Raw genomic sequence first — 27500 nt, 5'->3', positions numbered from 1 at the left:
ATCTGTCTGTAACAATCTCAAGAACGAAAGCAGATATAGACATCAATGTTCCTGTTGTGTGTGTGTGTGTGTGTGTGTGTGTGTGTGTGTGTGTGTGTGTGTGTGTGTGTGTGTGTGTGTGTGTGTGTGTGTGTGTGTGTGTGTGTGTGTGTGTGTGTGTGTGTGTGTGTAAATTTACATACACACATTCGATATATATATATATATTGGTCCTTAGATTTTCCAATAATTACACCTCAACATTTCTCCGCGGCACACAAAGAAACGAAAGACTCTAAACAGATGTTCAACCTTCTTCAAAACATCGCCACGAGATTGTTCTTGAAGTCAGTAACAACGACATCTAGGTTCTTGGAGACTGCGATGCCCGATACCCATCCGAACTCACCATGGCAGTTCCCCCGCGTGCCCAGGTATCTGAAAGGAGATGTTGAGAAAAGGTGAAATACGTGGATTTATTTGCTGGTTGAATTTGGTGGAGGTATGTCTGTTGGGTTGGTGGATTCTTGTTTTTTTGTTGTTGTTGCAATACGAAAAGCGAATTGAAGTAATAAATTGCCATACGCACTTATATTGTACATCTAAATAAAATGTACAGGCACACACATACACAAATGAATATGCATACATACATATACATATATAATATATATACATAAACACACACACACACGCACACACACACACACACACACACACACACACACACACACACACACACACACACACACACACACACACACACAAATGAATATATATGCATATAAATAGATAGATATAAGCACACATAAGTAAAACGAAATACATACCATATGCGCATTTGTCACTTCATGCAACGCAATTACTCACGACCCAATGTTTACGATCGAGATAAGTAGTTTTAATATACTATGACTCTTTAAAGTATGTTTATATTGCTCTTGGCTGTCAGGGGATGAGTTTATTAATACATCCCGGCATCATATCGAAGTGTAATTTGTTTTTTTTAATGTCTTCATTTCCTTTTCTTTGCTTCTCGTTTCTTTCATGTTTACCGTTCCTCTTTCTCATTTCCATTCCTCTCTTGTTTTTCCCTTCCTTTCCATCCTGCATTTTCTTGACATAATTTTTTCTTCTTCTTAACTTCCTCTTCATTATCAATCATTACCAAACATTCTCAACACCATCGTCAGCATTATCATTACCACCATCAGCACCATATCCATTCTCATCATCATCATCATCAAACATCAGCCTCATCATCATCATTCTCATCATTACCACCATCATCACCGAACATCATTTTCCTCATCACTATCGCCAAAATCATCACCACGAAACATCATTCTCATTCTCACCATCACCAAAATCATCATTTTCATCATCATTACCACCATCATTCCCATCACCACCACTACCGAAATCACCACCACCAAACATCATTCTCATCACCATCAAAATGATCACCAAACATTGTTCTCATCACCACCAAACATCATTCTCATCATCACCACCAAAATCATCACCAAACATTATTCTCATCACCATCATCAAACATTCGCCTTAGCCTCATCATCATTACCACCATCACCACCAAACATCATTCTCACCATCACCAAAAATCACCACCACACATTCTCATCACCATCAAACCCCATCACCACCAAAAATCACTCATTCTCATCACCACACATTCTCACCATCACCAAAATCACCACCACACATTCCCATCACCATCAAACCCCATCACCACCAAAAATCACTCATTCTCATCACCACACATTCTCATCATCAACAAAAATCACCACCACACATTCTCATCATCACCAAACCCCATCACCACCAAAAATCACTCATTCTCATCATCACCAAAAATCACCACCACACATTCCCATCACCATCAAACCCCATCACCACCAAACATCACTCATTCTCATCATCAACAAAAATCACCACCACCAAACACCATTCCCACCACCACCACCAACCCCCCCCCCCCACCAAACCCCACCCGACCCCTAGCCTCACCTCACGAAATTCCCATTGGGTCTGAACACCTGCACTCGCCCGTTGCCCGAATCGCCGACCAGGATGAATCCCTCGGCGTCAACGGCTATGCACTCCGGGGATTCGAACTGGCCCTTGTGCTGCCCGCGGGATCCGAACATCAGGATCCTCTCGCCCGTCGCCCCGTCGAACACCTGGAGAAGGGGGTGAGGGAGGGAGGGTTAGTGGAGGGGTGGGGGGTTGGGGGGTAGGAGGGGGATGGGGTTGGGGGGAGGGTTGGGTAGGAGGGGGATGGGGGTGAGGGAGGGTTGGGTAGGAGGGGAATGGGGGTGGGGGGAGGGTTGGGTAGGAGAGGGGGGTGGATGGAGGGGTGTCGTGTGTGGGGGTAGGATGGGAGGGGGTGCCGTGTGTGTGTGTGTGTGTGTGTGTGTGTGTGTGTGTGTGTGTGTGTGTGTGTGTGTGTGTGTGTGTGTGTGTGTGTGTGTGTGTGTGTGTTTACATATGTATCTTATATATACATATACATATATATATAATTTATTTATCCATAATTATTCATCTATAACTCAGTGTTTTTCTATAATCTTTCTACACTGCCTCTGAGTATGTGTTTTATGATCTTTCAATACATACACTACATCCCTAAATGATAGCAGTATTGATCAGTTAAGGGAAATTAAAAGATGCATACATAAGCTGTCTGCCTTCTGGATGAAACAAACCGAACACGTAGATTGAACTGCGTAAATCCAGAGCTAAAGCTAATCAACAGGTTATATCACACCTTAATCCTGCTGTAAAGATTAAAGAAATCCATAAACATGTTTTGGTGCCGTTGCATCAGCCAACTATCCACTTCCTACGTCTTCCTTGACTGCATATACTCTGCTTCAGAACATAAGTATGACTACCTAAATGGGATATTCCAGGGTCTTTTTTCACTTTGGTACTGTTATAAAACCGGTTATTGAGTCTTTGGTGGCTTTTATATAACTGTATTTATACAAGTATTATATAATAACAATTAAGACCTCTATGGCTTCTGGATACTATAGTCTCCCCCAAAAGCAATAATGTTTAACCTAACGGCATAACAATTATCATATCCTCTGTGATTTTAGTTTATTAATTGTGTTTACTTATGCTTCACAAGTTCTTATGGACCAAGTACTCAATTAATAGTTCTACCAAGCTCACCTATTTACCATTTAGCTCCACTTTCGAAATGATTTTATGTATTCCTTCATTTATCTTTGCTATTTTTATTAATAGTATTTTGATGATCACTTCAGTAATAATAACGATAACAGCATCAATAAATGACACTGGAGCGAGAGAAAAGAAAAATCACGGGTTTTCAAGGAATGGGGAAATCAGGTGGGCAGTACACAGCGGCTAATGGTTTCATTCAATGCGCGAATCTCACCTTGATCCTGTGGTTGCCCGTGTCCACCACATACACCCGAGAACCATCCAGACTCGCAGCCACGCCCGACGGTTCGTTGAACTCGCTCTTGGTGAACCGACGTCCGTCCTGGAGGGTTTCTGAGGAGACGACACCCACCTCACGTAGGAACACGCCGTCGCTATCCAAAATCTAGGGGATACATTAATGTGAGGTTGGTCATCATTTTTACCTCCGCCAAGGTTATGTTTTTAGCGTTGGTTAGTTGATTTGTTGGTTGGTTGGTTACCCGGACAACTCAAAAAATCAATATGAGATTTTCATGCCCAACTTATATGCCATGATCCGGATCCAGGATTTTTTAAAATGATTGCATCAGTTTCCCTTATTTCCAAAGGCAATAATAATGTCATATTGCTGTGTTAAGGGGAGGGTAACTCATTATTAGCATTGCGAGATAGGGACAACCTTTTGGCGCTTGAATTATTATCATTACCCTATTGCCTTGGCGGAGGTATGCGCTCTGAGACTAGACTTGTGTCCAAACATTTGGTTTTCATTACATAATCTCTTTAACACCATTCATACTGTTATAATCATTATAACAGTAATGATATTGAAGCTGCTAATATCAATAATAACAATTATCATTATGTTAGCAAGAACAACATATTACCGTTAACAATGGTAAATACTCGGAATAAAAAGAAAATGAATTATTTCCTTACTTGTTCAGAATATAAGGATAATAATAACTGACACTTCCAGCAATAACAGCGCCACCTTTCTACTTGATTACACGTATGGGTAAAACATATAGATATTTACATGAACTGTATTCATAATATAACAATAGTCGATGTTGAAAATAATAATAAACAGAACCCCACCAATTGCTTCCTTACTTGTACATGATGATTCCACGTATCGATAACAATAACAGTAACACACAGAACAACATATATGGGAAAGGCTAGATCAGTAGCAACTCGAGGTGTCATGGCGTTTGATTCTATTTTAGAAAAAAACACTACTTTATTTTGATGACGTCACAAAAGTTTCGGATCTTAGTGAAAATGGTCGATCATTTTGGTCTCCTCAATTTTCAAAAAGGATGGAGAGTAATGGTTTTAATGGTTATATTTTCATTGAACAATCATCAAAACAGACGCCATGACATCTCCTCGAGTTGCTACTGATCTAGCCTTTCCCCATCAAAAATGGCTTCCTTACTTGTACACGATGATTACACGTATCAGCCACGTAGATTCTCCCGAAGCGATCAGTGGCAATGCCCTCGGGGGAAATGAAGTGTCCGAATCCCTTCCCTTTTCGTCCCAACTGACGGATGAAGTTTCCGTCCGAATCGAACACGTGGATGCAGTGTTTCCATTTGTCTGTTTATTTGAGAGACGGAGAGAGGAAGGAAATAATTTTGTTTCTGATTAAGGACAGAGGGTGAGGCAGGGGAGGTAATCAGTGGTGAATGACTCGGGAATTTCCGATTAAAAAAAAGTAGAGTGAGAAATTATAGAAATGGGGGGAGGCAAGGCAAGAGAAACAAAAGGCATAATTTGCTCTCTATTATTGGCCTTTTTGAGCGTATACGTAGGTGTATGAAATATATTTAAATAGAATACAACGAAATGCGAACGTACTTCATTGAACCAAACCTTCATTTTAGCGTATTTATTATTTACCCGAAATAAAGACTTCCTTCGATACGTGACTAAAAGCTATGCTAATTGGACACAGGAACTGGCCGTCCTTCCGCCCTCGGGACCCAAAGCTGGCGACTTGTCTTCCAGAGCTGTCGAACATAAATATTCTGAAAAAAGAAAGGTGAATATAACTCATACTGATATTGATAAGTAATATGTGTTTCTAGTGTTGATGTTTATTCATTTCTTTCATTCTGTTTAAAAATAACCTTGCTAATAAAATTTATATATATATATATATATATATATATATATATATATATATATATATATATATATATATATATATATATATATATATATAGTAATCATGCAATTTGGAATCGTGAACGTTCAAGTTCCCCCGTGTGTGTGTGTGTGTGTGTGTGTGTGTGTGTGTGTGTGTGTGTGTGTGTGTGTGTGTGTGTGTGTGTGTGTGTGTGTGTGTGTGTGTGTGTGTCTGTGTGCGTGCGTGCGTGCGTGCGTGTGCGTGTGCGTGTGCGTGTGCGTGTGTGTGTGTGTGTGTGTGTGTGTGTGTGTGTGTGTGTGTGCGTGCGCGCGCGCGCGTCTGTGTTTGTGTTAGCGTACGTGCGTGTGTAATGATGAAAATAACAATACAAATAACAAACTGACAACAGCTACAATAGTGACAACCCTCCTCATAACCTCCAACCCCATCACTGAATATTCCTTCGCCGAAGTCATACCTGCACGTGTCACTGCCAGACACAAATATCTGCGATGTCCACGGGCTGACGGCGACGCCCGCTGGCCGCTCGCCAAGCTGCTGCCCCCAGCGGATCCTCGCCAGGGAACTCTTGCTTCTGTTGATAACAAAAGCGATGAGCCGTGCGCTTAAATTACGGCGGTTGGGGTGGGATGCGTTGTTTTTATGTTGATTTAGTTTGTTTGTGATTGTATTTTTGGTTTGTTTGCCTGCGCTGGTTTGTTATTTTGTCTGTAATGTGTTTTTATTTATTTATATTTGGTATTTGGATTATTCTATAATTCATCTAGACTTTTTTTTCTCATTTGGTGCTTTCAACTTGAATAGTCGAAAAATAAATGCACGATCATTGTAGGTAATAATCTTGTTATTCTATTAATATCACGTGTATTAGTGATAATCTAAAATAGTTGCAATACGGAAAGCTAGCTATCGTGAAGCCTTTTCTAGAGAATATACTGTAAATCTACTTTAAAGTATTTTGTGAATGCCTGTCAAAGATGTACTCTTTATCCTTTTAACACATATATTTCCTGGATTTAATATGACGTACTCAATCTAAAACATACACAGAAAATATATATAAACAAATACGAAGAACTAAAATATAGTTTGTCTAAAAATCAATCTATGCATGTTCAGTCCTTTACCACTAACAGACATCTTTTATAAGTCAGGATTCATCCAGTTTGCCTTTTGCTATTAAACATTCCGTTTTCGTTCACATCCAAGGTTATGATCATGGAAGCGTTGCCAACGTACAGCTTCTAGGCTACTTAAGTGGTATGTGAATGGATTGTAGGAAAACAGGAATTAGCATACACATAATGTAATTTAAAGTGTATATTATAGTTAAAATAGTTGTTTCTTTGAAGTATATTAAATCATATGATACTGAGGACAGCATAGTGTGTTTACTATAAAATGCACTCCCACACCCCAAAAAAAATCGTTCCGGTATTTTTTTCTTGTTATTCGTCCATTAATCTGTATTATTTTCTTTTACTTGGAGTCTTTGACTTATAAAATAATAATGATTAAAATAATATTAATGATGATGATAATAGTAATAATAATGATAATAATAATTACAAAACTACATCACCAACAACAATAATGATCATAATAATAATAATAATAATAATAATAATAACAACAGCAACACTAATGATAACAATAACAATAATAATGATAACAATGATGATGAATGGAAGAATAAAAATCAAAAGAATAAGCCAGTAACATCCATAATGATAAAAATGACAAGACGAAGAAGAATGATACTGAGAATAACAAAATTCCAATAATTTTTAATCAGAATCTATCTCTCACTTCATCTGACAACCGGAATTGCAAATCAGTTGAAAGGAGCTTAATTGCAATTTCCTGCTCACCGAATTGCTAAAATCTCTTGCGTGGGAATTTTGCAATGATTCTGCAATCTGAAAATATCTTATTCCATCTGGCCGGTTTAGACTGATTTCACGGATTGAAAAGAATGTTATGATTGTGAAATTTCATGGATTGAAGTATTATGATTGAGAAAATGATGAATATTATGTGATGATGTGATTATTGTGTCGTTAAACTAGGCCTATGAAAAAGTATTTATTTCTCAATTAATCTTCATGATATGAATGTTTTTTTTATTGGGCATTAAAGTGATTGTACGCTACATGATATGAATATTATTTTTTATTGAGCATTAAAGTGATCGTACGCTATTCTATAAGTAATTTTTGGCTTAATTAATTTCTATAATGTGAACGTAGTCTATAACCATGCTATTCATTTAATAACAATAACTTCATATATGCCTTCAAACTCCATTAAACAAAACTTTTTAGAAACACACTATTACAATGATAATGACATAATAATATACCCTTATAATTACATTAAAGTCCCTAGCTCCACCGCTTGAAACATTATAATAATTCTTAACGCACTCTTAATTTCAGTAACCCATACCCCACCCTCACCTATAGAAACGACTATAATCCTTATGCGTGACTTATTTTATCTCTTCAAACGCTTACTATAAAATATCTAAAACTACACCCTTACCTACAAAGAAGACTATAGCCCTTGTGCATGACTTGTTTTTCTTCACACTCTCACAGGCAAATAACTAAAACTACACCCCTATAGAGAGGACTGTGATTCTTACGCAGAACGTGTTTTTCCTCTTCATACTCACAATAAAATAACTAAATTTCCACCCTCGCCAATAAAGAAGGCTATGCATCTTGTACGTGACTAGTTTCTCATCTTTACACTTTTACAGTAAAATAACCAAAGCCACACCCTCACCTACAGAGAAGACTATAAACACATGCATGATTTTGTTTTTCTCTTCACATTCAGTAAAATAATTAAAAAGACTATAAACTCTATGCATGACTAGTTTTTTTTCTCTTCTTCCTACAATAACTAAAACAGACCCTCACCTATAAAGGAGACTATAATCCTTTTGCGTGACCGGTTTCTCCTCGTCCTCCTCGGCCCTCACTTCCACTTGGATCTCGGGGACTTCCACCGACGGCGTGCTCAGGGAGAAGGTGCTCTCGTCGAGGGTCACACGAGGTCCTTTGGCAGCCGACACAGCTTTGGCGAGATGGGAGAGCTTTGCGTGAAGCCGGCCCACTTTTTTCCACTGAAATGGGAACGAGAGGTTGAAAATGGACCGGTAATATGCGTGGTATGATAGAGAGGAAGTATATGAAGCAGGGAGGTTTATTCAAAGGATTTCGTATATGTCTTTGGTTTAATTTTATTTGCTGTGTTATTGTATTAAAAGGGTATCCATTTATTTCTTCATCTGTGCCACGTGTAATCTATCATTCAAGTTCCAACTTTAGAAGAAAAAAATGCAATTTTAATAATACTTTAATAATAAAACAGAAAATTAATCTCCTAGGGTTTACCTCTACTGGCACATCTTCTTTCAAGGAAATGTTTGTTTTTAATAAGTCTGTAATGTCTTCAGCGAGGTTTTCTGATCGTTGTTGGTTATCTTTTCTCATTTCTTGTACCTGTAACGCATTTATATAATAGTGTAATAAAATGTGTGACTTTCATGTGCTGTACATATATCATATTCCATGTTTCATGAATACATATTTGTATAGGAAATCTGTTAATAGTAAGTTCATTATTTTTTTCATTTAGATTTTTCTTTTGCTATCAACAGACATAAACGCGTACACAATATAATTAACATATCAACAACTTGTGTTCACATTACAAAATGTAGTGGATATGAATACATACACAAAATGAGTTTTTAATGAGTAAAATGAGTTCTGGATATTTAAGGTAATGCACCTGAAGACATCTATACACCAAACGTGCATGTAATGTAGTGAATATAACCACTCACACAAACTAAAAGGAACAAGTAGTTAAGAATAGATTCCGCCTTCAAATACCTGAGAGATTAACCGGCGTCCGTCTTCGTTCACCTGCTCTATGCGCTCCGTCACCGCGTCCTTGATGTTTTCCTCGAGTTTATCAAAGCGTAACTGTCACAAATAAATATATAAAACACGTCACGATCAGGATTATTATTGAGGGAAGACAGAAAACGTTGACATAAATATCAACATTCCAAGATATTAATTGTCTCGGTTGCATAAGATTGTCATTCCTGGTCCTATTAAACATAGTCTACATGAATTATCAGCATCATTACAATGCCTTATTAAATGCATAACAGGAACTGGGACAGTCTAACTAGAAGGAGTCATAACATCAGATGTTAAAACTGTTCTTCAAATATCAAATCACACTAGCCATTCATATAAGTGATTTATTGGCCATTCATGTAGGTAATTTTGGCCATTCATGTAAGTGATTTTTTGGCCATTCATGTAAGTGATTTTTTGGCCATTCATATAAGTGATTTATTGACCATTCATAGTGATTTTTGGCCATTCATGTAAGTGATTTATTGGCCATTCATATAATTGATTTTTTGGCCATTCATATGTGATTTTTTGGCCATTCATAAAAGTGATTTTTTGGCCATTCATATAGGTGATATATAATTAATCTTCAAGGCTATAAGTTTAATTTTGGTCGATTCAATGGTGACGCCTTTTTCCAATAATACCGCTTCACTTACCTCGTCCTCCTCGGCGCGATAGTAGAGGGTCTCCCGGGCCGCCACCAAGCGCTCTTGGAGTTCAATCACAGCATCTCGCACACTCAGAGCATGGCTGGCGCCACAGATATCGCACCACATCCGCCCGCAGTGTCCGCACTCACTGACGCCCACTGCCGTCTGACAAGTGAAACACACGGGCGTGTCACCGCACTGCCGCCGCTGCCGCATCAGCTGCGCGCCCTTCGCTAGGACCTTGTTGATAGGTAACCCGACGACGCCCTCGTGCGGGACCTGCGCTGCTGCTCTGCATGACGGGCACGTGAACATCATCCTGGAAGATATATTTAGTATGTTTATGTGTATTACCATGGGCGAATGCACCTTGGATAACTAAAATAAGGAAGATGAACACTTAAAGCAATCATTTCTATTTTCCAAATATTGCAAGAAAGAAATGCATACTGTCCTCCTACATGTGTGCAATCAGTCGCACTGAAGGGAATTGGTCGTCCTCACAAACCTGCACGAGTTGACATAGTTCTGCAAGCAGACGAGGCAGAAGGAATGGCCGCACGGGAGGGAGCGCGGCCGGTGGAGGAGGTCCAGGCAGATGGCGCAGGTGAGCTCGTCCTCGTCGAGTCTCTCGCTCTCGGGGGACGAGGACACCGAGGACGTGTCTGACGTCGAGGGTCCTCCAAAGCCGTTGATCGAGGAGGGTCGCTGCTGGTGCAGGGACGCGGACCTCTTGGCAGGGGAACGCGGGAGCTTCCTCTGCAGCGACGCGGACCCCAGTGAGGACACTCCTGACGATGTAGAAGACCCCGGGGAGCCGCCGGGGCTCTCCCGAGGACGGGTCTGGGGGCTTGACGCATCCCCGGCGGGCTTGAGGACGTCCGAGGAGGTGATGGGGGGGAGGTCTGTGTTGACCGACGTGTAGCCTGTGATGATGACGTTGCTGCTGCCCGGCGGGTCCCTCCGAAGGGTGCTGGCCGAGGACGACGACCGCTTGGGAAGCCGCCGGCGCTCGCTGGGCGGCTCCCGGGTCGTCGCCGCGGGCATCTTCACCTGCAGGAGGAGGGAGCGAAGGGAGGGGTTAGGTCTTTCTGGCAGCCTTTCAGTATGCGTGTGTGTAGGTGTGTATGTAATGCATACCTGCATGTATGTTTCTGTATATGCAGGTAGGTATATGTGTATAAATGCATGTATTTATATTGCATATAGAAAGATAAACAGATACATCGATTGAAAGATAAATAAATAATCTCACTGACACACAGACAGACAAATAAGAGATACATAATCTAAAAGACAACCTATAATCTCAGTTCTAGGTATCAATATGAACAAACAAGTCTTGACTCCTCTCGCACTTTTCCTTGGTCCTGCTGGCGACAGGCCTCGCACACGGGGATGGGTATTTCCCGCACATTTCTTGTAGCGTTCGGCACAAGTCAAAAACTCGTTAGCATTGCCTCGCTACCATTCGTTGGAGCCTAGTGTGCCAGTCTTATGTGCAGGTAGTGTTATCTTCCTTTACCTATTAATATTTAACTATTAATATCTATAGCTATATATTTATTTATCTATCTATCTATATATCTATCTATCTATCTATCTATTTATCTATCTATCTATCTATCTATATATATATATATATTGTCTCTTCTTCGTGAGAAAAATCACATATGTTGCGTGTTGTCACATACAATATAAAAAAAAACAGTTTAGTTTACTGCAGCCTGAATTGTTGATCACGTTCGATATTCACAGCAAACGTGCTTTCCTTATTTTCAACGTGGATAACGGATATTTAGAAATATTTGTGTTGTGCTTACACATACACACACATATATATGCATATGTATATGTATATATATATATATATATATATATATATATATATATAACACATATATATAGATATGAATTTATACATACGTGTAACTGCCAACAATAAAGGATAAAACGCCACAGATCGACGTATCAAAACCGCAGTCAAATTACAAACTAATCAAGCTTCATTTCCCCTCCAATCTTTCTGGGTAAGATGAACACTCGAGGCAAAGGACCCATGTCGAAAAATGCTTTGGTGAGCAGACTTCGTAACCGGCAGGACATGTTGGATGGGAATTGTGTGGCTGGTGCGGTTATCATGTGACAGGATGAGTCTATGGTGTGGTTATGTTGATGTGTGTGTTTGTGTGTGTGTGTGTGTGTGCGTGTTTGTTTGTGTGTGTGTGTGTGTGTGTGTGTGTGTGTGTGTGTGTGTGTGTGTGTGTGAGTGAGTGAGTGAGTGAGTGAGTGAGTGAGTGAGTGAGTGAGTGAGTGAGTGAGTGAGTGAGTGAGTGAGTGAGTGAGTGAGTGAGTGTGTGTGTGTGTGTGTGTGTGTGTGCTTGTTATATTGTGTATGTGTTGCGTATTTATTTATGTTTGCTGTGCATGCACGTACGTATTTGTGTTTATTTGAGCATATAAATGTATAAGTGTGTATTTGCTGTGCATGTACAGTTATACACGATGTGCATGTGTCATTCTTGGGATATATATTTGATCTGGGATACCTGGTAACCTTCAGATATTGCATTGTGGAAGTGAATCAAAAACAAAACAACACATAAATAAATAATCAAATAAAACTTTCAATTATCTATATAACTGTAATCAAATTTAAAAATCAGTCTGTAACCCAATGAAGCGAAAATTATCCGAAAAGATTAGACCCCGGAATCCTCCTCCCCCCCCCCCTGATCCCTCCTCTCTCTTCCTACCATCAAAGGGCTGATTAAGCGCCAAAATCTAGCGCAATCAGAAACTGTTGTGAATGTAGCGTTTATTTGTCGAGAATTTATTTCTGCTTCGAAAATGATATTGGAAATGGTTGGGTCTGTTATGTGATTTGTAAAAGACCGCAAAAAATATACGGATATTTTCAAGTGGCTTTCCGACATTTTTTTATCCATCTATTAATTTCTATGTATCTCTGTTTATATATTCCTCTATATATTTCATCTATGTCTATTTATTTAGAAATCTACATACACTTCTTACCAACATATTAGTTTCTGACCCATCTTAGTTTTATCCCTGTTCACAAATTTCCATTCAATACATTATTTATAACATAAGGGCGTCATAAATATGAAAAGGTACCTATTAATTGGATACACAACAAACGAAAGAATATGCGACATTATTCAACGAAATCTAAACCGCTGGATAAGGCGGGAAAATGTCGAAAGCGATAAGGCACAGCGCAAAAACTTTCACTTGATGAACGTCACTGTGGAAATCTGCTTATCTAGCGCCGAAATCTAGCGCTGTCTGAAAGCGTGCTTGTTCCGTAGCATGTTTTGCTATGTTTGTTTGCTGAGTGTGACGTTTTCATACTATATTTTACGAAATAAAAATTCTAGATGTGAATCTGTGATATGATTTTCCTAATGCATGTATGATCAATAAATAATTACATGCGCACTCACGAACGCGCACGCGCACGCGCACGCACACACACACACACACACACACACACACACACACACACACACACTTACACCCGCACCCACACCCACACCCGAGTGCACAAATACAAAAGGCGAAAATCAAGTTCCTTGAAATTATCTAAGGTCAAGGATTCTCCGCTATTTTTGCCTAACAAGAAAACAATAAGGTCGTCAACATCCCAGTGACAAGCGCTCGGACTGGTATTTAGCTTGTTTCTGAAAGCGATTCGAACCTTTATCCTTTGTATAGGCACAATCTAAATCAACCTGTCATTTTTAAGTTTTCTTTCATTTGTTATTCTTCTTGTGTTTCTTAATCAATCTAGAGCCTTAACATTTTTATTTAGCACCCTCCATTTCATATAAGAATACAGTATATATATACATGTATTTTTAACGAATCTCAAACTGCATAGTTTTAAACCATTTTTTAAACGAAAATTAATGATCTAAATGATTATAATGAAGATAATGCTGCTGCTGATGATAATAGTTTAGTAGTATTAGTATTTAGTAGTATTTGGTATTAATAATAGTAATAGCATCCAAGCTAGACTAAGACACATCCCTGGCATTAAAAAAAATCATACCTTTTTGAGTTATCTTGCTAACCAACGCGACCTAAAAACATACCTCCTTGGCGGTGGTAATGATGATGATGATTGATGGTGATGATTATGATTGATGATGATAATTGATAATGATTGATGATGATTGATAATGATAATTGATGATGATGATTGATGATGATAATGATGATAATGATGATGATAATGATAATAATAATAACAATGAATAAAAGAATAAAATAAATAGGAAAATAAATAAAAAGAAAGCCCAAATTGTCATCAAGACATGTTGGTAACTGAATCCTAAATACTTTCAAGGTTCCTTTTCAGTGCAATTTTTACCGCAAATCCTTTTAAACTGAATGCCCTGATTTTTAGAGATACCTGGAGATACCATGTGATGGAGATAATATAAGCAACTAAGTATAAATGCATATGAAAGACAAGAAAAATACTGATTGAATAGCCACTATTATTATTATTATAATCATTTTATTTTTATTTTTGTATTATTATTTTTTACTGTACCTGAATGGTCAGTTTGTTAACATTGGAGAGGCCTGATCCCAATGATTAGGAATACATATGGTAAAGTGTGTGTGTGTGTGTGTGTGTGTGTGTGCGTGTGTGTGTGTGTGTGTGTGTGTGTGTGTGTGTGTGTGTGTGTGTGTGTGTGTGTGTGTGTGTGTGTGTGCACACGTGTGTGTTTATATACCTATAACTGAATACCTAGATAGACAAATAGGTACAATATGTTTTCTGCACACATATATTATTCATTGGATCAAGCCTTTCGCAAATAAAAAACGGCCCTTGGCATTACTCAATCCATAACTTCTAAAGCCCCCTATGGTTCCTCGTGCAGAGCGGCCCACACCAGGAAATACCAGCGCCCACGTGGGAGGGGGATATGGCCGGCGTTTCATAAAGCTTCGTGTAGTAAAGAGTGAATACAAGTAAAATAAAAATAAAAATAAAAATAAAGAATGAGTCACGAAATACTGAAAAATTGAGAAAAAAGTTAAGAATGGAAATTAATAATTGCACAATTCACAGGATGTAAGGGAATCATCATATACCATCTGCAGAATTACGTAATTGTGATGAAGACATAATGCTGAAACGTCAATATTGTGTATCAAGTATTGTGGGATTTTTTTTTTCACTTTCAGTCACAGCTTTTCCCAGTTTAGAAAAGATTTGCATTACGGTGTTGGAATGCCGTCAGCTGTTTTCCGAAATCGCCGAATCGCAGAACGTTCCTTATCTGGCGGACGTGCGTGTGTTGGCACAAGATGGAATTATACACTTTCTTTATTGATGCTGTGTGTAAGGCAACATACATGCTGCGTTCGTTACCAAAGAGGATTTTTTAAAATGAAATCAATGTTTATGAGTACTTTTGGATAAAATACTATATAGATTATAAACTCAACTGCTGTGTATGTTCTATCACACTCACAAAATATACGCATGATACAAATACTTTCACATACGCAGGCACACACACACATACACACACACACACACACACACACACACACACACACACACACACACACACACACACACAACACACACGCACATATATATACATATATATAAATAACATTTTGAATCCTTAACATAAGATTAGAACTTGACCTTCTTTCTCGGTGCATGATAAATCTTTCCTTGTTCGTACGTGTTACTTCCTCACGACTCGGCCACATTTACACGGCCACGGATGTGTACACAGCGCGGCGTTCTTTCTAACCTCAGTATCTGTATACTTGCCTGTAATTCGGCCTGATGATAACCCTGACGTTCTCGTATCCGCTAGATAAAAAAACATCATCTTATTCTTTTTTGGTGAATTCATCAGTCTTAAATTCAATGTCTTCCATACTTACTCATGCGCAGTAACGTGGCAGTATGTTTTTTTTATTTTATTCGAACATTATCGCCATATCAGAAACCGAGTCCTTTGTATGTCCTTTAACCTGCATTGCGAATCCTTCTCAAGGCCATGCAGATTAGTGTCCATGAGTTTTGTCTCTTGAGTTTGAAGTTTTCTGTCTTATCTACTCCTGTGATGAGTGCCTGCTGAGATAATGATCCTTAATTCTGCCTGGTTTCTTAAGAACTGCCTTGAATTACGGGCAAATGTTACAGCGAAACCGACAACCACTGAATTCTTTTATTTTTGACAATTCCCTGTTTTCCTAACCTTCCACAGTTACCACAAAATGCATAAGCTGTATATACTTCCTCTATAAACCCTTCACTTTTCTTTAATTCTTTTCATCTCAATCATTCCATTCTCTTTGAACAATTTCTGAACTAATAATAAGACTCGTTTTGTCATTTCAAATCCATAAGAAAAAGTCCCTAAAGCTTCATTAAAATATACAAACCAAAACAGAATCGCATAAAATTCCATGCGACAATACTCCTCAAAACAAGCGCTTCCGGTAATTAGGAAAAAACGACAGCAATTTTAAGTGTTTTTGTCTGTCTGGAATTACGTCAGTGGCTTGATCTTGTCTTTCCACCGGTTATGCGATAATCTTCTCAATCAAACCAGTTACCATACTATTCTCATATGTTAAGCTTGTTATTCTCAATCAGCATGTATCATGTAATGCTATTATACATGGTTAGGATAATTGCTATGATCATTCACTCTTAGTTGCCACATGCGCGTCTCATCAAAGCACCAGTATCGAATTCTAATAATTTAAGAGTAACCTTCACAGTGTTATTTTTAGGTATACAACCATCACTATTGCATCGTCATAACACTGTATTTGAGTTACCTGCAGTGCGTATAAATAAACAAATCCATTAATGCTTTACATAAAAAGCCATGTTTCGGTAACAATAGACTGATGATATAAAATGCACGTTTTTCGTATCTCCCATTATTCATTTAATATAAACCTGTCTTAGGATGCAAGATAGAATACTTGCGGAAAGGAACAATGCAATTGCTGGCAGCCTGTGGAGATAACCGGCAAATAACAAGTAGGAATCAATCTGTCTCCATTACATAACGAACAGGCACAGATATTTCGTTGAGGAACCTTCACATGCAATCCACTAAAGGAAAATTTTCATATCGCTCATTCTTATGTGATTTCTCTTGGTAAAAACGTATTCTGTAGATGGGGATCAACAGTTAAAGACGATTTTTTTATCATATATTTTTCCTGTTCGACACTTTTCGCAATAGGCAACAATACTAGAATGGTTGCGTTATCTTCAATGAGAAAAGAAATGTATTTGTAAGCCCTTGTTTCTTGCTACGTCGTTTTTGGGACAAGCAGTCTCCCATTCTCTCATTTCTTATCGTGTTACGGGTGATGGCGTACCGTTAGAACCAAGAGACAGAAAACAGTGTTGTCTTTAATAACACGATGTACCGAAGTTAACGTGGCGTTAGTGCGAAAAAAGATAACCGATTATAATGCTTTCGATGTTCTGAAATATCACGATAAAAGGTTTAGCGGAAATTTAAATTTCTTTTTCTTCCTTAGCTGGTAGATATATTATGCCTTGAAAGCTTATAGATTGTCTGTTTATATATGCCGATAATGATACCTGTGATGATGATGACGATGATGATGATGGTGATGATGATGATGATGATAATAATGATGATGATGATGACGATAATGGGGATGGGGATGATGAACATGATGATATTGCATATAATGATGAAAATAGTAATAAAATGATGCTAATGATGATGACAGATAAATAAAAGTTTTTAAAAAGTAATAGTAAAATTAAACAGCCTGCAACACTCTTATATGACCACGTCATGTTATGTGGTGCAAAATTATGCAACTACTGATTTAAGGTGTGATGTTATTGAGTTCATGACTTTTGGACACGCCTTTTTGCTGCCGTGAGAATCATGCCAAAAGACCGTAAAAGCCACTCACGCAATTAACATTTCGGAACACCCTTTGCCACGCCACGAATTAAACTCTGAGGATGAAGATCAAGTCCTTCCTCTGATTTATTTGATTATGCTAGCAACGTAATCAAAGATATAACAATTCATGTCATGTATAAAGAGTTTTCAGGTTAAATTTAGGCCTTTGTCATTTATTACGTCGTGTATCAGTCCTTTTCACTTCTGGTGCGACAGGAGGAATAGCACATCTTTTGTTAGGCAATATGAAAAGAATAAAAAAAAAATCAAAATCAAAAGGAACAATACAAGGATATCGGTGGTTACAGACAACTACTTCCCGTAACTCCTCAAGGCCTGTCATGCAACATAAATTGATATATTTTTCTTTTTGATTTCCATGCTCTAACACTTTGTCCGGATGTCCTATCCAGGCTCTGGTATTCGTATTTATTTATGTAAAAATAATATGCTATTGAATCTGTCTTTCCTGGGAGCTGTAGGCCTATCTTTATAACGAGATCTGTTTATTTCCACACAATCGAAATTAGGTTAATATAATCAATCCGTTTTGTATCTGTGTCCTTGAGCTACAATGGAAACGGCCGTATCTTGTGCCCAGGACACCAAGGCCCCTCCTCAAACAATGACCGTGTCCGTTACTTAGGGATGGTAGACTTGCTATAGTTTTTACTGCTAAAAGGTTGCCGGTCAACTCTGAAGGCCAACTGAGTGTCTTGTTGTTATTCCTTTCCACAACTGCCTTTTTGCAAGAGCGGGCAAGGGAAAGAGCGCTGAAATAAATGTATGACAAAGCATACGTGAGATATATCAATGTGGTTAAAGCACGTATTTGAAGAACATTAACGGTCAATCTAGCAACATGGCTTAGCTACCCGCATATTTTACGGCAGTAATAAGACTGTGTTTTACTACCCGTGCACAAAGTGTGGACAATAAAACATATCTGACGGTGGGATTGAAACAGTTTCAAGGCTTTTCAGCGCTAAACGATCGTTTTCCTGCTTCTAACAGTGATATTGTATCGTTTGCTCTTATTTGTGACCAGACTTGCAGATCACAAAATAACCCATAATATCTCTAAATATTGATACTATAACTAAATGACGATAGGTGCTATAGTATAGTCGTCCCATAAGCTAAATACTAACCTTCAAAATCTGTATTCATCTACTTGAAAGGAAAACATTCTCGATTTCATGTTTGTTATACTCCCTTTTTTCCCAGTTGAATGCTTATTCAACACGACTGAGTTTAGAATCGTGTTCAGTGTATTATTACCAACACTCCCCGTGGTAACTTAACAGCTGGTGCCTGTAATGGAGTTTCCCTTTCACGCGAGCCTTTTGGTTTCTGGAGATGCTGGAACTGCGTGGTATAGCAAATCGAATGGACTTTATAAGCAAATAGATATCTGGACCCCTTAAGGAGAACTGATATGATAATGAGTAAACTACGATATATTCTATTGTAACTCACAAGTTGATTGGAAAGTGAAATATGAATGTATGTGGTCGCGCGTGTGTGTTATATAATATATAATATATAATATATAATATATAATATATATATATATTTATATATATATATATATATATATTGTGTGTCATACATACACACACACACACGTGTGTGTGTGTGTGCGTGTGTGTTTGTGTGGTGTGTCCGTGAAAGTGGAAGTGTGCGTACACACTTATATAAATATACAGTGGGTATATGCATGTATGTATGAGTATATACATATACACACAACACACATATATGCCTATATGTGAGTGTGTGTGTTGCTACCCCAGGTGCATATTCTTCTCAGAAAAGATGTACAAATTAATATGAAATTTATCATTACAGTCAATGAAACTCGTCATCACTAAGTGTGTGTGTGTGTGTTTCTGCTCAGGGATGTGAATATCGGTTTGTGTGTGTCTGCTGCACTAATACATGTTTACGGAATAATTCATATAGCTATTGATGATTAAATAGAAGTGACAATTTACGCAATGAAACACGAGATTCAGCAGACTTTCAGATAACCACAAATACCATCAGAGAATATTAGGGAAACCCAAAAGTATGAGGTAGAATCAAGTGTTAAGGAGTAGGACGGCATAAACTCATGTGTAAGAGTCTAAAGGGGTTATACATACAATAAACAATACCACACGACAATGATATATTATATAGGCTCCGAAATGTTGGATATAATTTCGGCCATGTTAGTTTTGAAGAGTTGGTATTGTTCCATTAAAATGATAAGAACTTTTTCCATGGTTGGCCAAATATGGTGTGTTGGCAGGTATTGAGCATTCGGTGCCATGTTGACAGATGGCGAAACTGAAGCTAATGAGGTGTTGTAAGTATGAGGAAATGCAGTATAGACATACTCGTGACTTACATCTTATGTTGGACATCATAAAGAGACGATGGAGGAAGAAATCTTACATAGTAATACCCTGTCGATTTATTTCAATTTTAAGGCACATGTACAATATAGTTTGGTAGTGATTACGAGTTTCATTGATTGTAATGATAAATTTCATATTAATTTGTACATCTTTTCTGAGGGAAATATACACCTGGGGTAGCAATACACACATACACACACACACACACATATATAGGCATATATATATGTGTTGTATATGTATATACTTTTACATACATACATATACGCACTGTATATTTATATATGTGTACACACACTTACACCGACACACACATATCTATATGTATGCATATGTACACACACACACACACACACACACACACACACACACACACACACACACACACACACACACACACACACACACACACACACACACACAATATATATATATATATATATATATACACACATCTACCTACGTACATACATACATACACGTACGCGCACACACACACACACACACACACACACACATATATATATATATATATATATATATATATATATATATATATATATATATATATATGTGTGTGTGTGTGTGTGTGTGTGTGTGTATAATATATATAAGTATATATATACGTATATATATATATATATATATATATATATATATATATATGAGTGTGTGTATATATACCCAAGTACATACTGTGTATGTTATATCTGTGTGCGTGTGTCTGTCGCTGTTATAAATATCACTTGACATTGACATGACGTTAACTTTTCGATGAAACATCACTTTCTAAATTGTGTGTGAAGCCTGGCACTGCTTTCAGCTGGGTAGGTCACAAGACGCAGAGACGAGACTCCATTGTTTCGGCAAGGTAACGCAGGTTTTCGATAAGGTTAACTCTCTGAAACACGACTCACCATGAATCACTCTGACCCCTGTTGCCATCCTAGAGTTAGTAAAAAAAAATAAGTGCATATTCTAAGGTATGTTGATAGCGGATGTCCCTCTTACCACCATCACAAGACCGTAGTGAATGCATTAGGGATTCGGGACAGTGGGTCAGCAAGTGAGCGCTGGGTTATGTGGTTTTCGACGACAATATTGAGAGAGCGCGGGGTTCGCAGACATTTGTCTTTTTCGTATCCTGACATGTTTTGTTTCCCAAGATATATGCAGGGTAATTAATGCGAGTTTATTATGAATGTTTTTACAAGAGGAGTTACCTACGAAAATAGTATCTCTACACTTAATAGTTGATCAAATAATTTTGTAGTTATTCTGCTAGCCATGCGCAAACTGATAAATGATCGGCAATGATAAAAATCTATTTATAGGATGTGTTATAATATAAATGATATAAGTCTACATTGAGAGATAAGACATTTTCATTATAGAATTATTGCTACTTATTGGTTTCATGTATTTAATTTTCGTAGAGGGAACACATGCGTGCGCGCTTCTCCCCCCCCCCCTCTGTGTGTGTGTGTGTGTGTGTGTGTGTGTGTGTGTGTGTGTGTGTGTGTGTGTGTGTGTGTGTGTGTGTGTGTGTGTGTGTTTTAGTGTGTATGTATGCATGTATGTATGTATGTGTGTGTGTATGTATGTATGTGTATGTATGTATGTGTATGTATGTATGTGTATGTATGTATGTGTGTGTATGTATGTATGTGCATGTGCATGTGCATGTACATGTGTGTGTGTGTGTGTGTGTGTGTGTGTGTGTGTGTGTGTGTGTGTGTGTGTGTGTGTGTGTGTGTGTGTGTGTGTGTGTGTGTGTGTGTGAAGGGACTGACCGTTGCTATGTGCGTGCGAATTGAGTGTGCAAAACATACCAAAGATGAAGCCAGAGCAGGAATATGAAGTTAATATATTATACTTTTTCACGTGCAATTTGTTAGAGCTATAAAACGCATTCTAATTAATCAAAAACATTAACTTTCAAATATCATTCACTCCACTGAACAGGTAAATTGCAAACATTTTTAGCCAGAGATCTGAAATTAATACACGGATGCTGTAAAAAAAAAAAAAAAAAAAAAAAAAAAAAAAAAAAAAAAAAAAAAAATATAGATATATATATATATATATTTATATATATATATATATATCTGTGTGTGTGTGTGTGTGTGTGTGTGTGTGTGTGTGTGTGTGTGTGTGTGTGTGTGTGAGTGTGTGTGTGTGTGTGTGTGTGTGTGTGTGTATATATATATATATGCATGTATATATATATATATATATATATATATATATATATATATATATATATATACATGTATGTATATATATATATATAATATATATATATATATGCATGTATATATATATATATATATATATATATATATATATGCATGTATATATATATATATATATATATATATATATATACATATATATACATTCGCTATATATTCGAGTTACTCTGTTCGTTAACCTCAGGATGTAAAATTACCATACAGAGTTGAATGCCAATGTTATAACGGGCATAAAGACTTCAGTCCGACGAGAATAGAATTGAATGCTTTATAAATGTGTTTCTGATCGTTTTATGCATTAATAGTAAGAATAAAACATTTACAGAACCGGTTATACCTTTGTTTTTGGTTATATTATGAGATATGTTTGCTTATGGAGGATTCTTGTTCATAACTTGGTATAAATGTGTGTGTGTATGTGTGTGTGTGTGTGTGTGTGTGTGTGTGTGTGTGTGTGTGTGTGTGTGTGTGTGTGTGTGTGTGTGTGTGTGTGTGTGTGTGTGTGAGTGTGTGTGTGTGTGTGCACGTGTCTGTGTGAATCTGTATGAGTGAATGGACATATGAATGAGCGAAATTAATGAGTCAATGGGTAAGTGAATTGCTGAAAAAAGTTGAATGAGTGAATGAAAAAATGTGCAGGTACAGTGTGCCACATAGACGACAAGGCTGATGGGAAGCAGACAGAAAAATAGAAACAGGTAATGTCTGTTTGGCGAGTGTCTTTGCTCATAACCTTGTATAATGAAATCGTAGGTTGAGTGCGCTATCTTGTGTTTGTTTGTTCGATGTGCAGTCATGTGTATGTTTGTCTGTTTTTCATGTGTGTGTGTGTGTGTGTGTGTGTGTGTGTGTGTGTGTGTGTGTGTGTGTGTGTGTGTGTGTGTGTGTGTGTGTGTGTGTGTGTGTGTGTGTGTGTCCACTTTTATACCCGTGTGCGTTTGATCCTATGAACATGTGACATACGTAACCAAATAAGTACATCAGTAGTTCTCAGCAACCATAAATAAGAGTGTGACTAAGCATGCGAACAATGCAATTCTTAATTCCCCATAAAAGTAAAACTGAGCTTTGTTCAACATTATAACGACATAAAAAGTTCCGAGAAGGCAGTCAACACAACTAGGAAAGGTCGAACACAGTGATGGTTATTTTTCCGTAAATATGTGACTGCAGCAATTACATTATCTACATGTGGTTATGGCATTTACGATGACAACACTGTGAGCGACATATCAATATTTATTGTTAAGAATACGGACCATACATAATACCATATTGCATGTGATTGATACGATAGCAGGAATCAATAATTCTAAGCATATTTGATGCCTTTATGCCTGCTGCTTTAGTTTATTCGAAGAAGTATTACAAGGTCGTGAAGAGATAATTCTCATCAAACGTGAAGAGATTGAAATTGCAAAAGTCCGGCGCAAAATCATTCTCCAGACTATCATCCAACGTGCAAAACTCACCCTCGTTGCAATACACAAAACCCCCAGTATATGATGTACAGTATTATTGACCATTCCTCCCCCACACCTCAATAGATCAACGCTGGTTGCAGAAGCGATCGTACCCAGCAAAGACAACGTGTCCCTACAAAAATAAAAAAAACATACAGAAAATAAACTACTCACCGCACACCTCCCCACCAACCCATGGAGAAACGATACCCAGAACTTCTCCACTATGTATAATGTCACTATACAACCCCACAGTCACTACACACAACACCAGCACCGCCCCCTGTCTCGGGACTCGCGTCACACAACCTCCCTCCCACACCGTCGAAAGTGAACTGACCATTGTTAGACCGAAGACCCAAGACCAAAGCCGTCAGTCATGATCCTACACCCACCTCTTGTGGGGTTGTTTCCTTCCCTTAGGCCAAACCAAGGAAATTTGTTTTATCTGGATGTTAGGTTAGTCGTAACGAATAAATAATGTTAACATGCGATAAGTTTCCACATTGTCCATTTTTGTTGTAGGATTCTCTCTGCCGCCTACGTCATGTGTATCCTTTGAATGTCATAGTTATTTCCCTAATTTTTTTTCTTTCTTTTTTGTGTTTTTTTTTTCTCGCTCTACCTTTATCAGAGCAAGCCTTCATGGTGAACTAACTGATCGCCTAGTGTATATCATATAACCTTTGTGTCATGTCCTAAATAATATCAAATTGACGAGAAAGTGACCAAGTAAGTGTTAATACGATGACCTCTCAGCCCAACAACAGTAAACAGGAAATGTGGAAATTACCTGCATTTAATCAATTACATTGTGTTAATAACCCTAAATCACAAATTCAAACGTTCCATTCACGGAAGCATACATAAGAAAGGCCACAGACTCGCATAAACTTTTCCAGTCCTTTGTCCAACTGACTGTCACCAAGTTGAAATCAGAAATGCGATTATTTAAATCTACTTTAGGAGGTGTCATACGAAAACGACAATGGATTATCTTCCATAGTTACTTCCGCATTCTCCTAAACATGCATTGATGGTATCCTTTTCTCTTAATAACTTTATCAGTGAGACTCGTACGGTATACTATCATTGTTCAACATCTCAAATCTGAAATAAAAAATGTTGTTTTGTACTAAACAGTACGGGTAAATTAATATCATACGCCCGCCAGCAAGGTGAACGTTCACCTTGAAATTTAGCTCGAGGGAAAGTAACTTCAAGTTGCCAGAGGTACAAAGAATCTCATTTCCCTTTCCATGGTGCATTATTTAATCTACTTAGAAATAATTATTTTATTCAAGTACCAAATAAATGCAGTAAAATTAGACCTGTTTCAATTATTTATTTATTTCTAATTCGCAATAGCTACTTTGAACTAAAGGATAATGGCCACATGATAACTCAGGTGTAAGCAAATGACTGTTTCTTCTCATGACATGATACATAAGAATATACTATAAGAACAATATCCTTTATCCGATGTTGTGTCTTGAGGCAAATTCGCCATTTTCAAAACACTTCATGATCTTTGGTTGTAGCTAAGTCCTTAATCAAACTGCTAATAAATATTAACAATTTTAAAAGGCGAGACACGAGCCGCTATGGCATTGAGAACAGAAAAGCAAAATAATCATCGTGATTTACTATTCCTTCTTTGGCCAATGGAAAAAAACATGAAAATCTGAAGAAAAAAAGATAACAGTAATGACATCAGTAATAAATATATTAGCAATAATGATTAACAAGAATAATAATGCTAAGACGCTGATAAAAATGATGGTAATAATAGGTATAATACTGATGATAATAATATTAGTAATAATGATAATAATAGTAATAATGATGATGATAATAATAATAATAATAATAATAATAATAATGATTATGATGATGATGATGATGATGATGATGATGATGATGATGATGATGATGATGATGATGATGATGATGATGATGATGATGATGATAATAATAATAATAATAACAATAACGATGATGATCATCATCATGATCATAATGATGGTGATACAATGACAATAATGATAATCATAGTAATGATAATAAAACAATGATAACTACTATTAATGCTGCTGCTGCTGCTATTGCAATAACAATGAATATGATGATACTACTATTACTACTACTACTACTAATGATAATAATAATTATAATAATAATAAAAATAACAATGGCAATAACAATAATAATGATAATGATACTAATAACGATAATGATAATAACAATCACAATAACAAAAAATAGAAGTAGCATTAATAGTAGCAATTACAGAAATACTCATCATTTGACAACAGTAACAACGATAAAAACATCAATGAAATTACATGTGGTTATAGTAATCTCAACTACAACATTATCATTGGCAACAATAATGACAACGAAATGATATTGAGGATGATAAATAAAAGAAAAAGTAATAGCATGTATCATAACGAGGATAATGATGATAACCAACATAAAAATCATCTTATTCACAATAATCGTGGTAGAATTTAGAAATATTGCAGCACTAATAATAATGATAATAATGTTGATGATACTGACAATAACGAAAATGACATCAATAATACTAACAATACAATCGCAAAAGGTAAGAAATAAAAACAAAAACAAAATATTAAACCAAATTAACAACAATTGCAAAATAAATGATAAAAAATAGAAAGAGCGAGAGTAGATCTAGACATCTGTTGCACAGGAGAGAGAGAGAAAGCAGAGCAGGCCAGCTCTTACCACGGCCATCCCCAGTAACGGGTCACGTGTATCAAGAAATAACTATGTCGTTCTGTGTTACGAGTAAATATTAAGTTATTCTGGTAATGATTTATGGGTTTCATCACCATTGAAGTTGCTCTGTTCGCGTCACAGTAATTAGCAACTGTAATGATAATGGTACTGGATAATTAACTGCAATGATAATGGTACTGAATAAAGAGGATTATTATACACACAAACAAACATAGGTTGATAGATATACAGAACTGTAGACAGAAAGAGAGGCAGGTAGAAAGATATAGAGGCAGAAACTAAGATAAATAGATAGATGAACAGGTATATAGACGGACAGAAAAAGAGAGAGAGAGAGAGAGAGAGAGAGAGAGAGAGAGAGAGAGAGAGAGAGAGAGAGAGAGAGAGAGAGAGAGAGAGAGAGAGAGAGAGAGAGAGAGAGAGAGAGCGAGAGAGAAAGAAAGAAAGAAAGAGGGGAGAGAGAGAAAGAGAGGCACAGGGAGAGAAAAAGGCAGAGAGAAAGAGAAAGACAGAGTGAGAGGGAGAGAGGCTTGACCCGGCACGCGACCCCGCTTCAAAGGGTCAGGTGCAGCGAACACAAACGGGTTTAGTTTTCCCGAGCCGTTCCTCGATCCTTGTTTTTAACGGTAAGAGAAGGCGGAGAAAAAGACTTTCCTACTATTTTCTACAGATTTAAAAAAAATAGTTATCT

General features: G+C 37.3%; 1 protein-coding gene across 3 annotated transcripts in view; it reads right to left on the bottom strand.

Moving 5' to 3' along the window:
* Nucleotides 1-54: 54 nt before the first annotated feature.
* The window catches only part of LOC113805463 (tripartite motif-containing protein 3-like), a 32822-nt gene continuing 5376 nt past the window's right edge, over nucleotides 55-27500 (bottom strand). Inside the window, exons 1-12 of one of the 3 annotated variants that reach the window (XM_070140311.1) lie at nucleotides 24215-24377; nucleotides 10447-10991; nucleotides 9945-10257; nucleotides 9250-9342; nucleotides 8746-8853; nucleotides 8269-8474; nucleotides 5799-5915; nucleotides 5092-5219; nucleotides 4625-4788; nucleotides 3413-3583; nucleotides 2008-2180; nucleotides 55-417 (exon numbers count right to left, since the gene is read on the bottom strand). In XM_070140311.1, coding sequence (XP_069996412.1) covers nucleotides 297-417; nucleotides 2008-2180; nucleotides 3413-3583; nucleotides 4625-4788; nucleotides 5092-5219; nucleotides 5799-5915; nucleotides 8269-8474; nucleotides 8746-8853; nucleotides 9250-9342; nucleotides 9945-10257; nucleotides 10447-10985 — 2133 coding nt within the window. In that variant the 5' untranslated portion in view covers nucleotides 10986-10991; nucleotides 24215-24377 and the 3' untranslated portion in view covers nucleotides 55-296. Of the gene's footprint in view, nucleotides 418-2007; nucleotides 2181-3412; nucleotides 3584-4624; nucleotides 4789-5091; nucleotides 5220-5798; nucleotides 5916-8268; nucleotides 8475-8745; nucleotides 8854-9249; nucleotides 9343-9944; nucleotides 10258-10446; nucleotides 10992-24214; nucleotides 24378-27500 lie in introns of those variants that run through there. The other 2 variants (XM_070140310.1, XM_070140312.1) reach the window with 2 other exon arrangements.

The sequence above is a fragment of the Penaeus vannamei genome, chromosome 26, assembly GCF_042767895.1.
Source record: "Penaeus vannamei isolate JL-2024 chromosome 26, ASM4276789v1, whole genome shotgun sequence".
Taxonomy (NCBI): domain Eukaryota; kingdom Metazoa; phylum Arthropoda; class Malacostraca; order Decapoda; family Penaeidae; genus Penaeus; species Penaeus vannamei.
The sequence above is the reverse complement of the archived record's forward strand: the minus strand, read 5'-3'. Positions and strand labels throughout refer to the sequence as shown.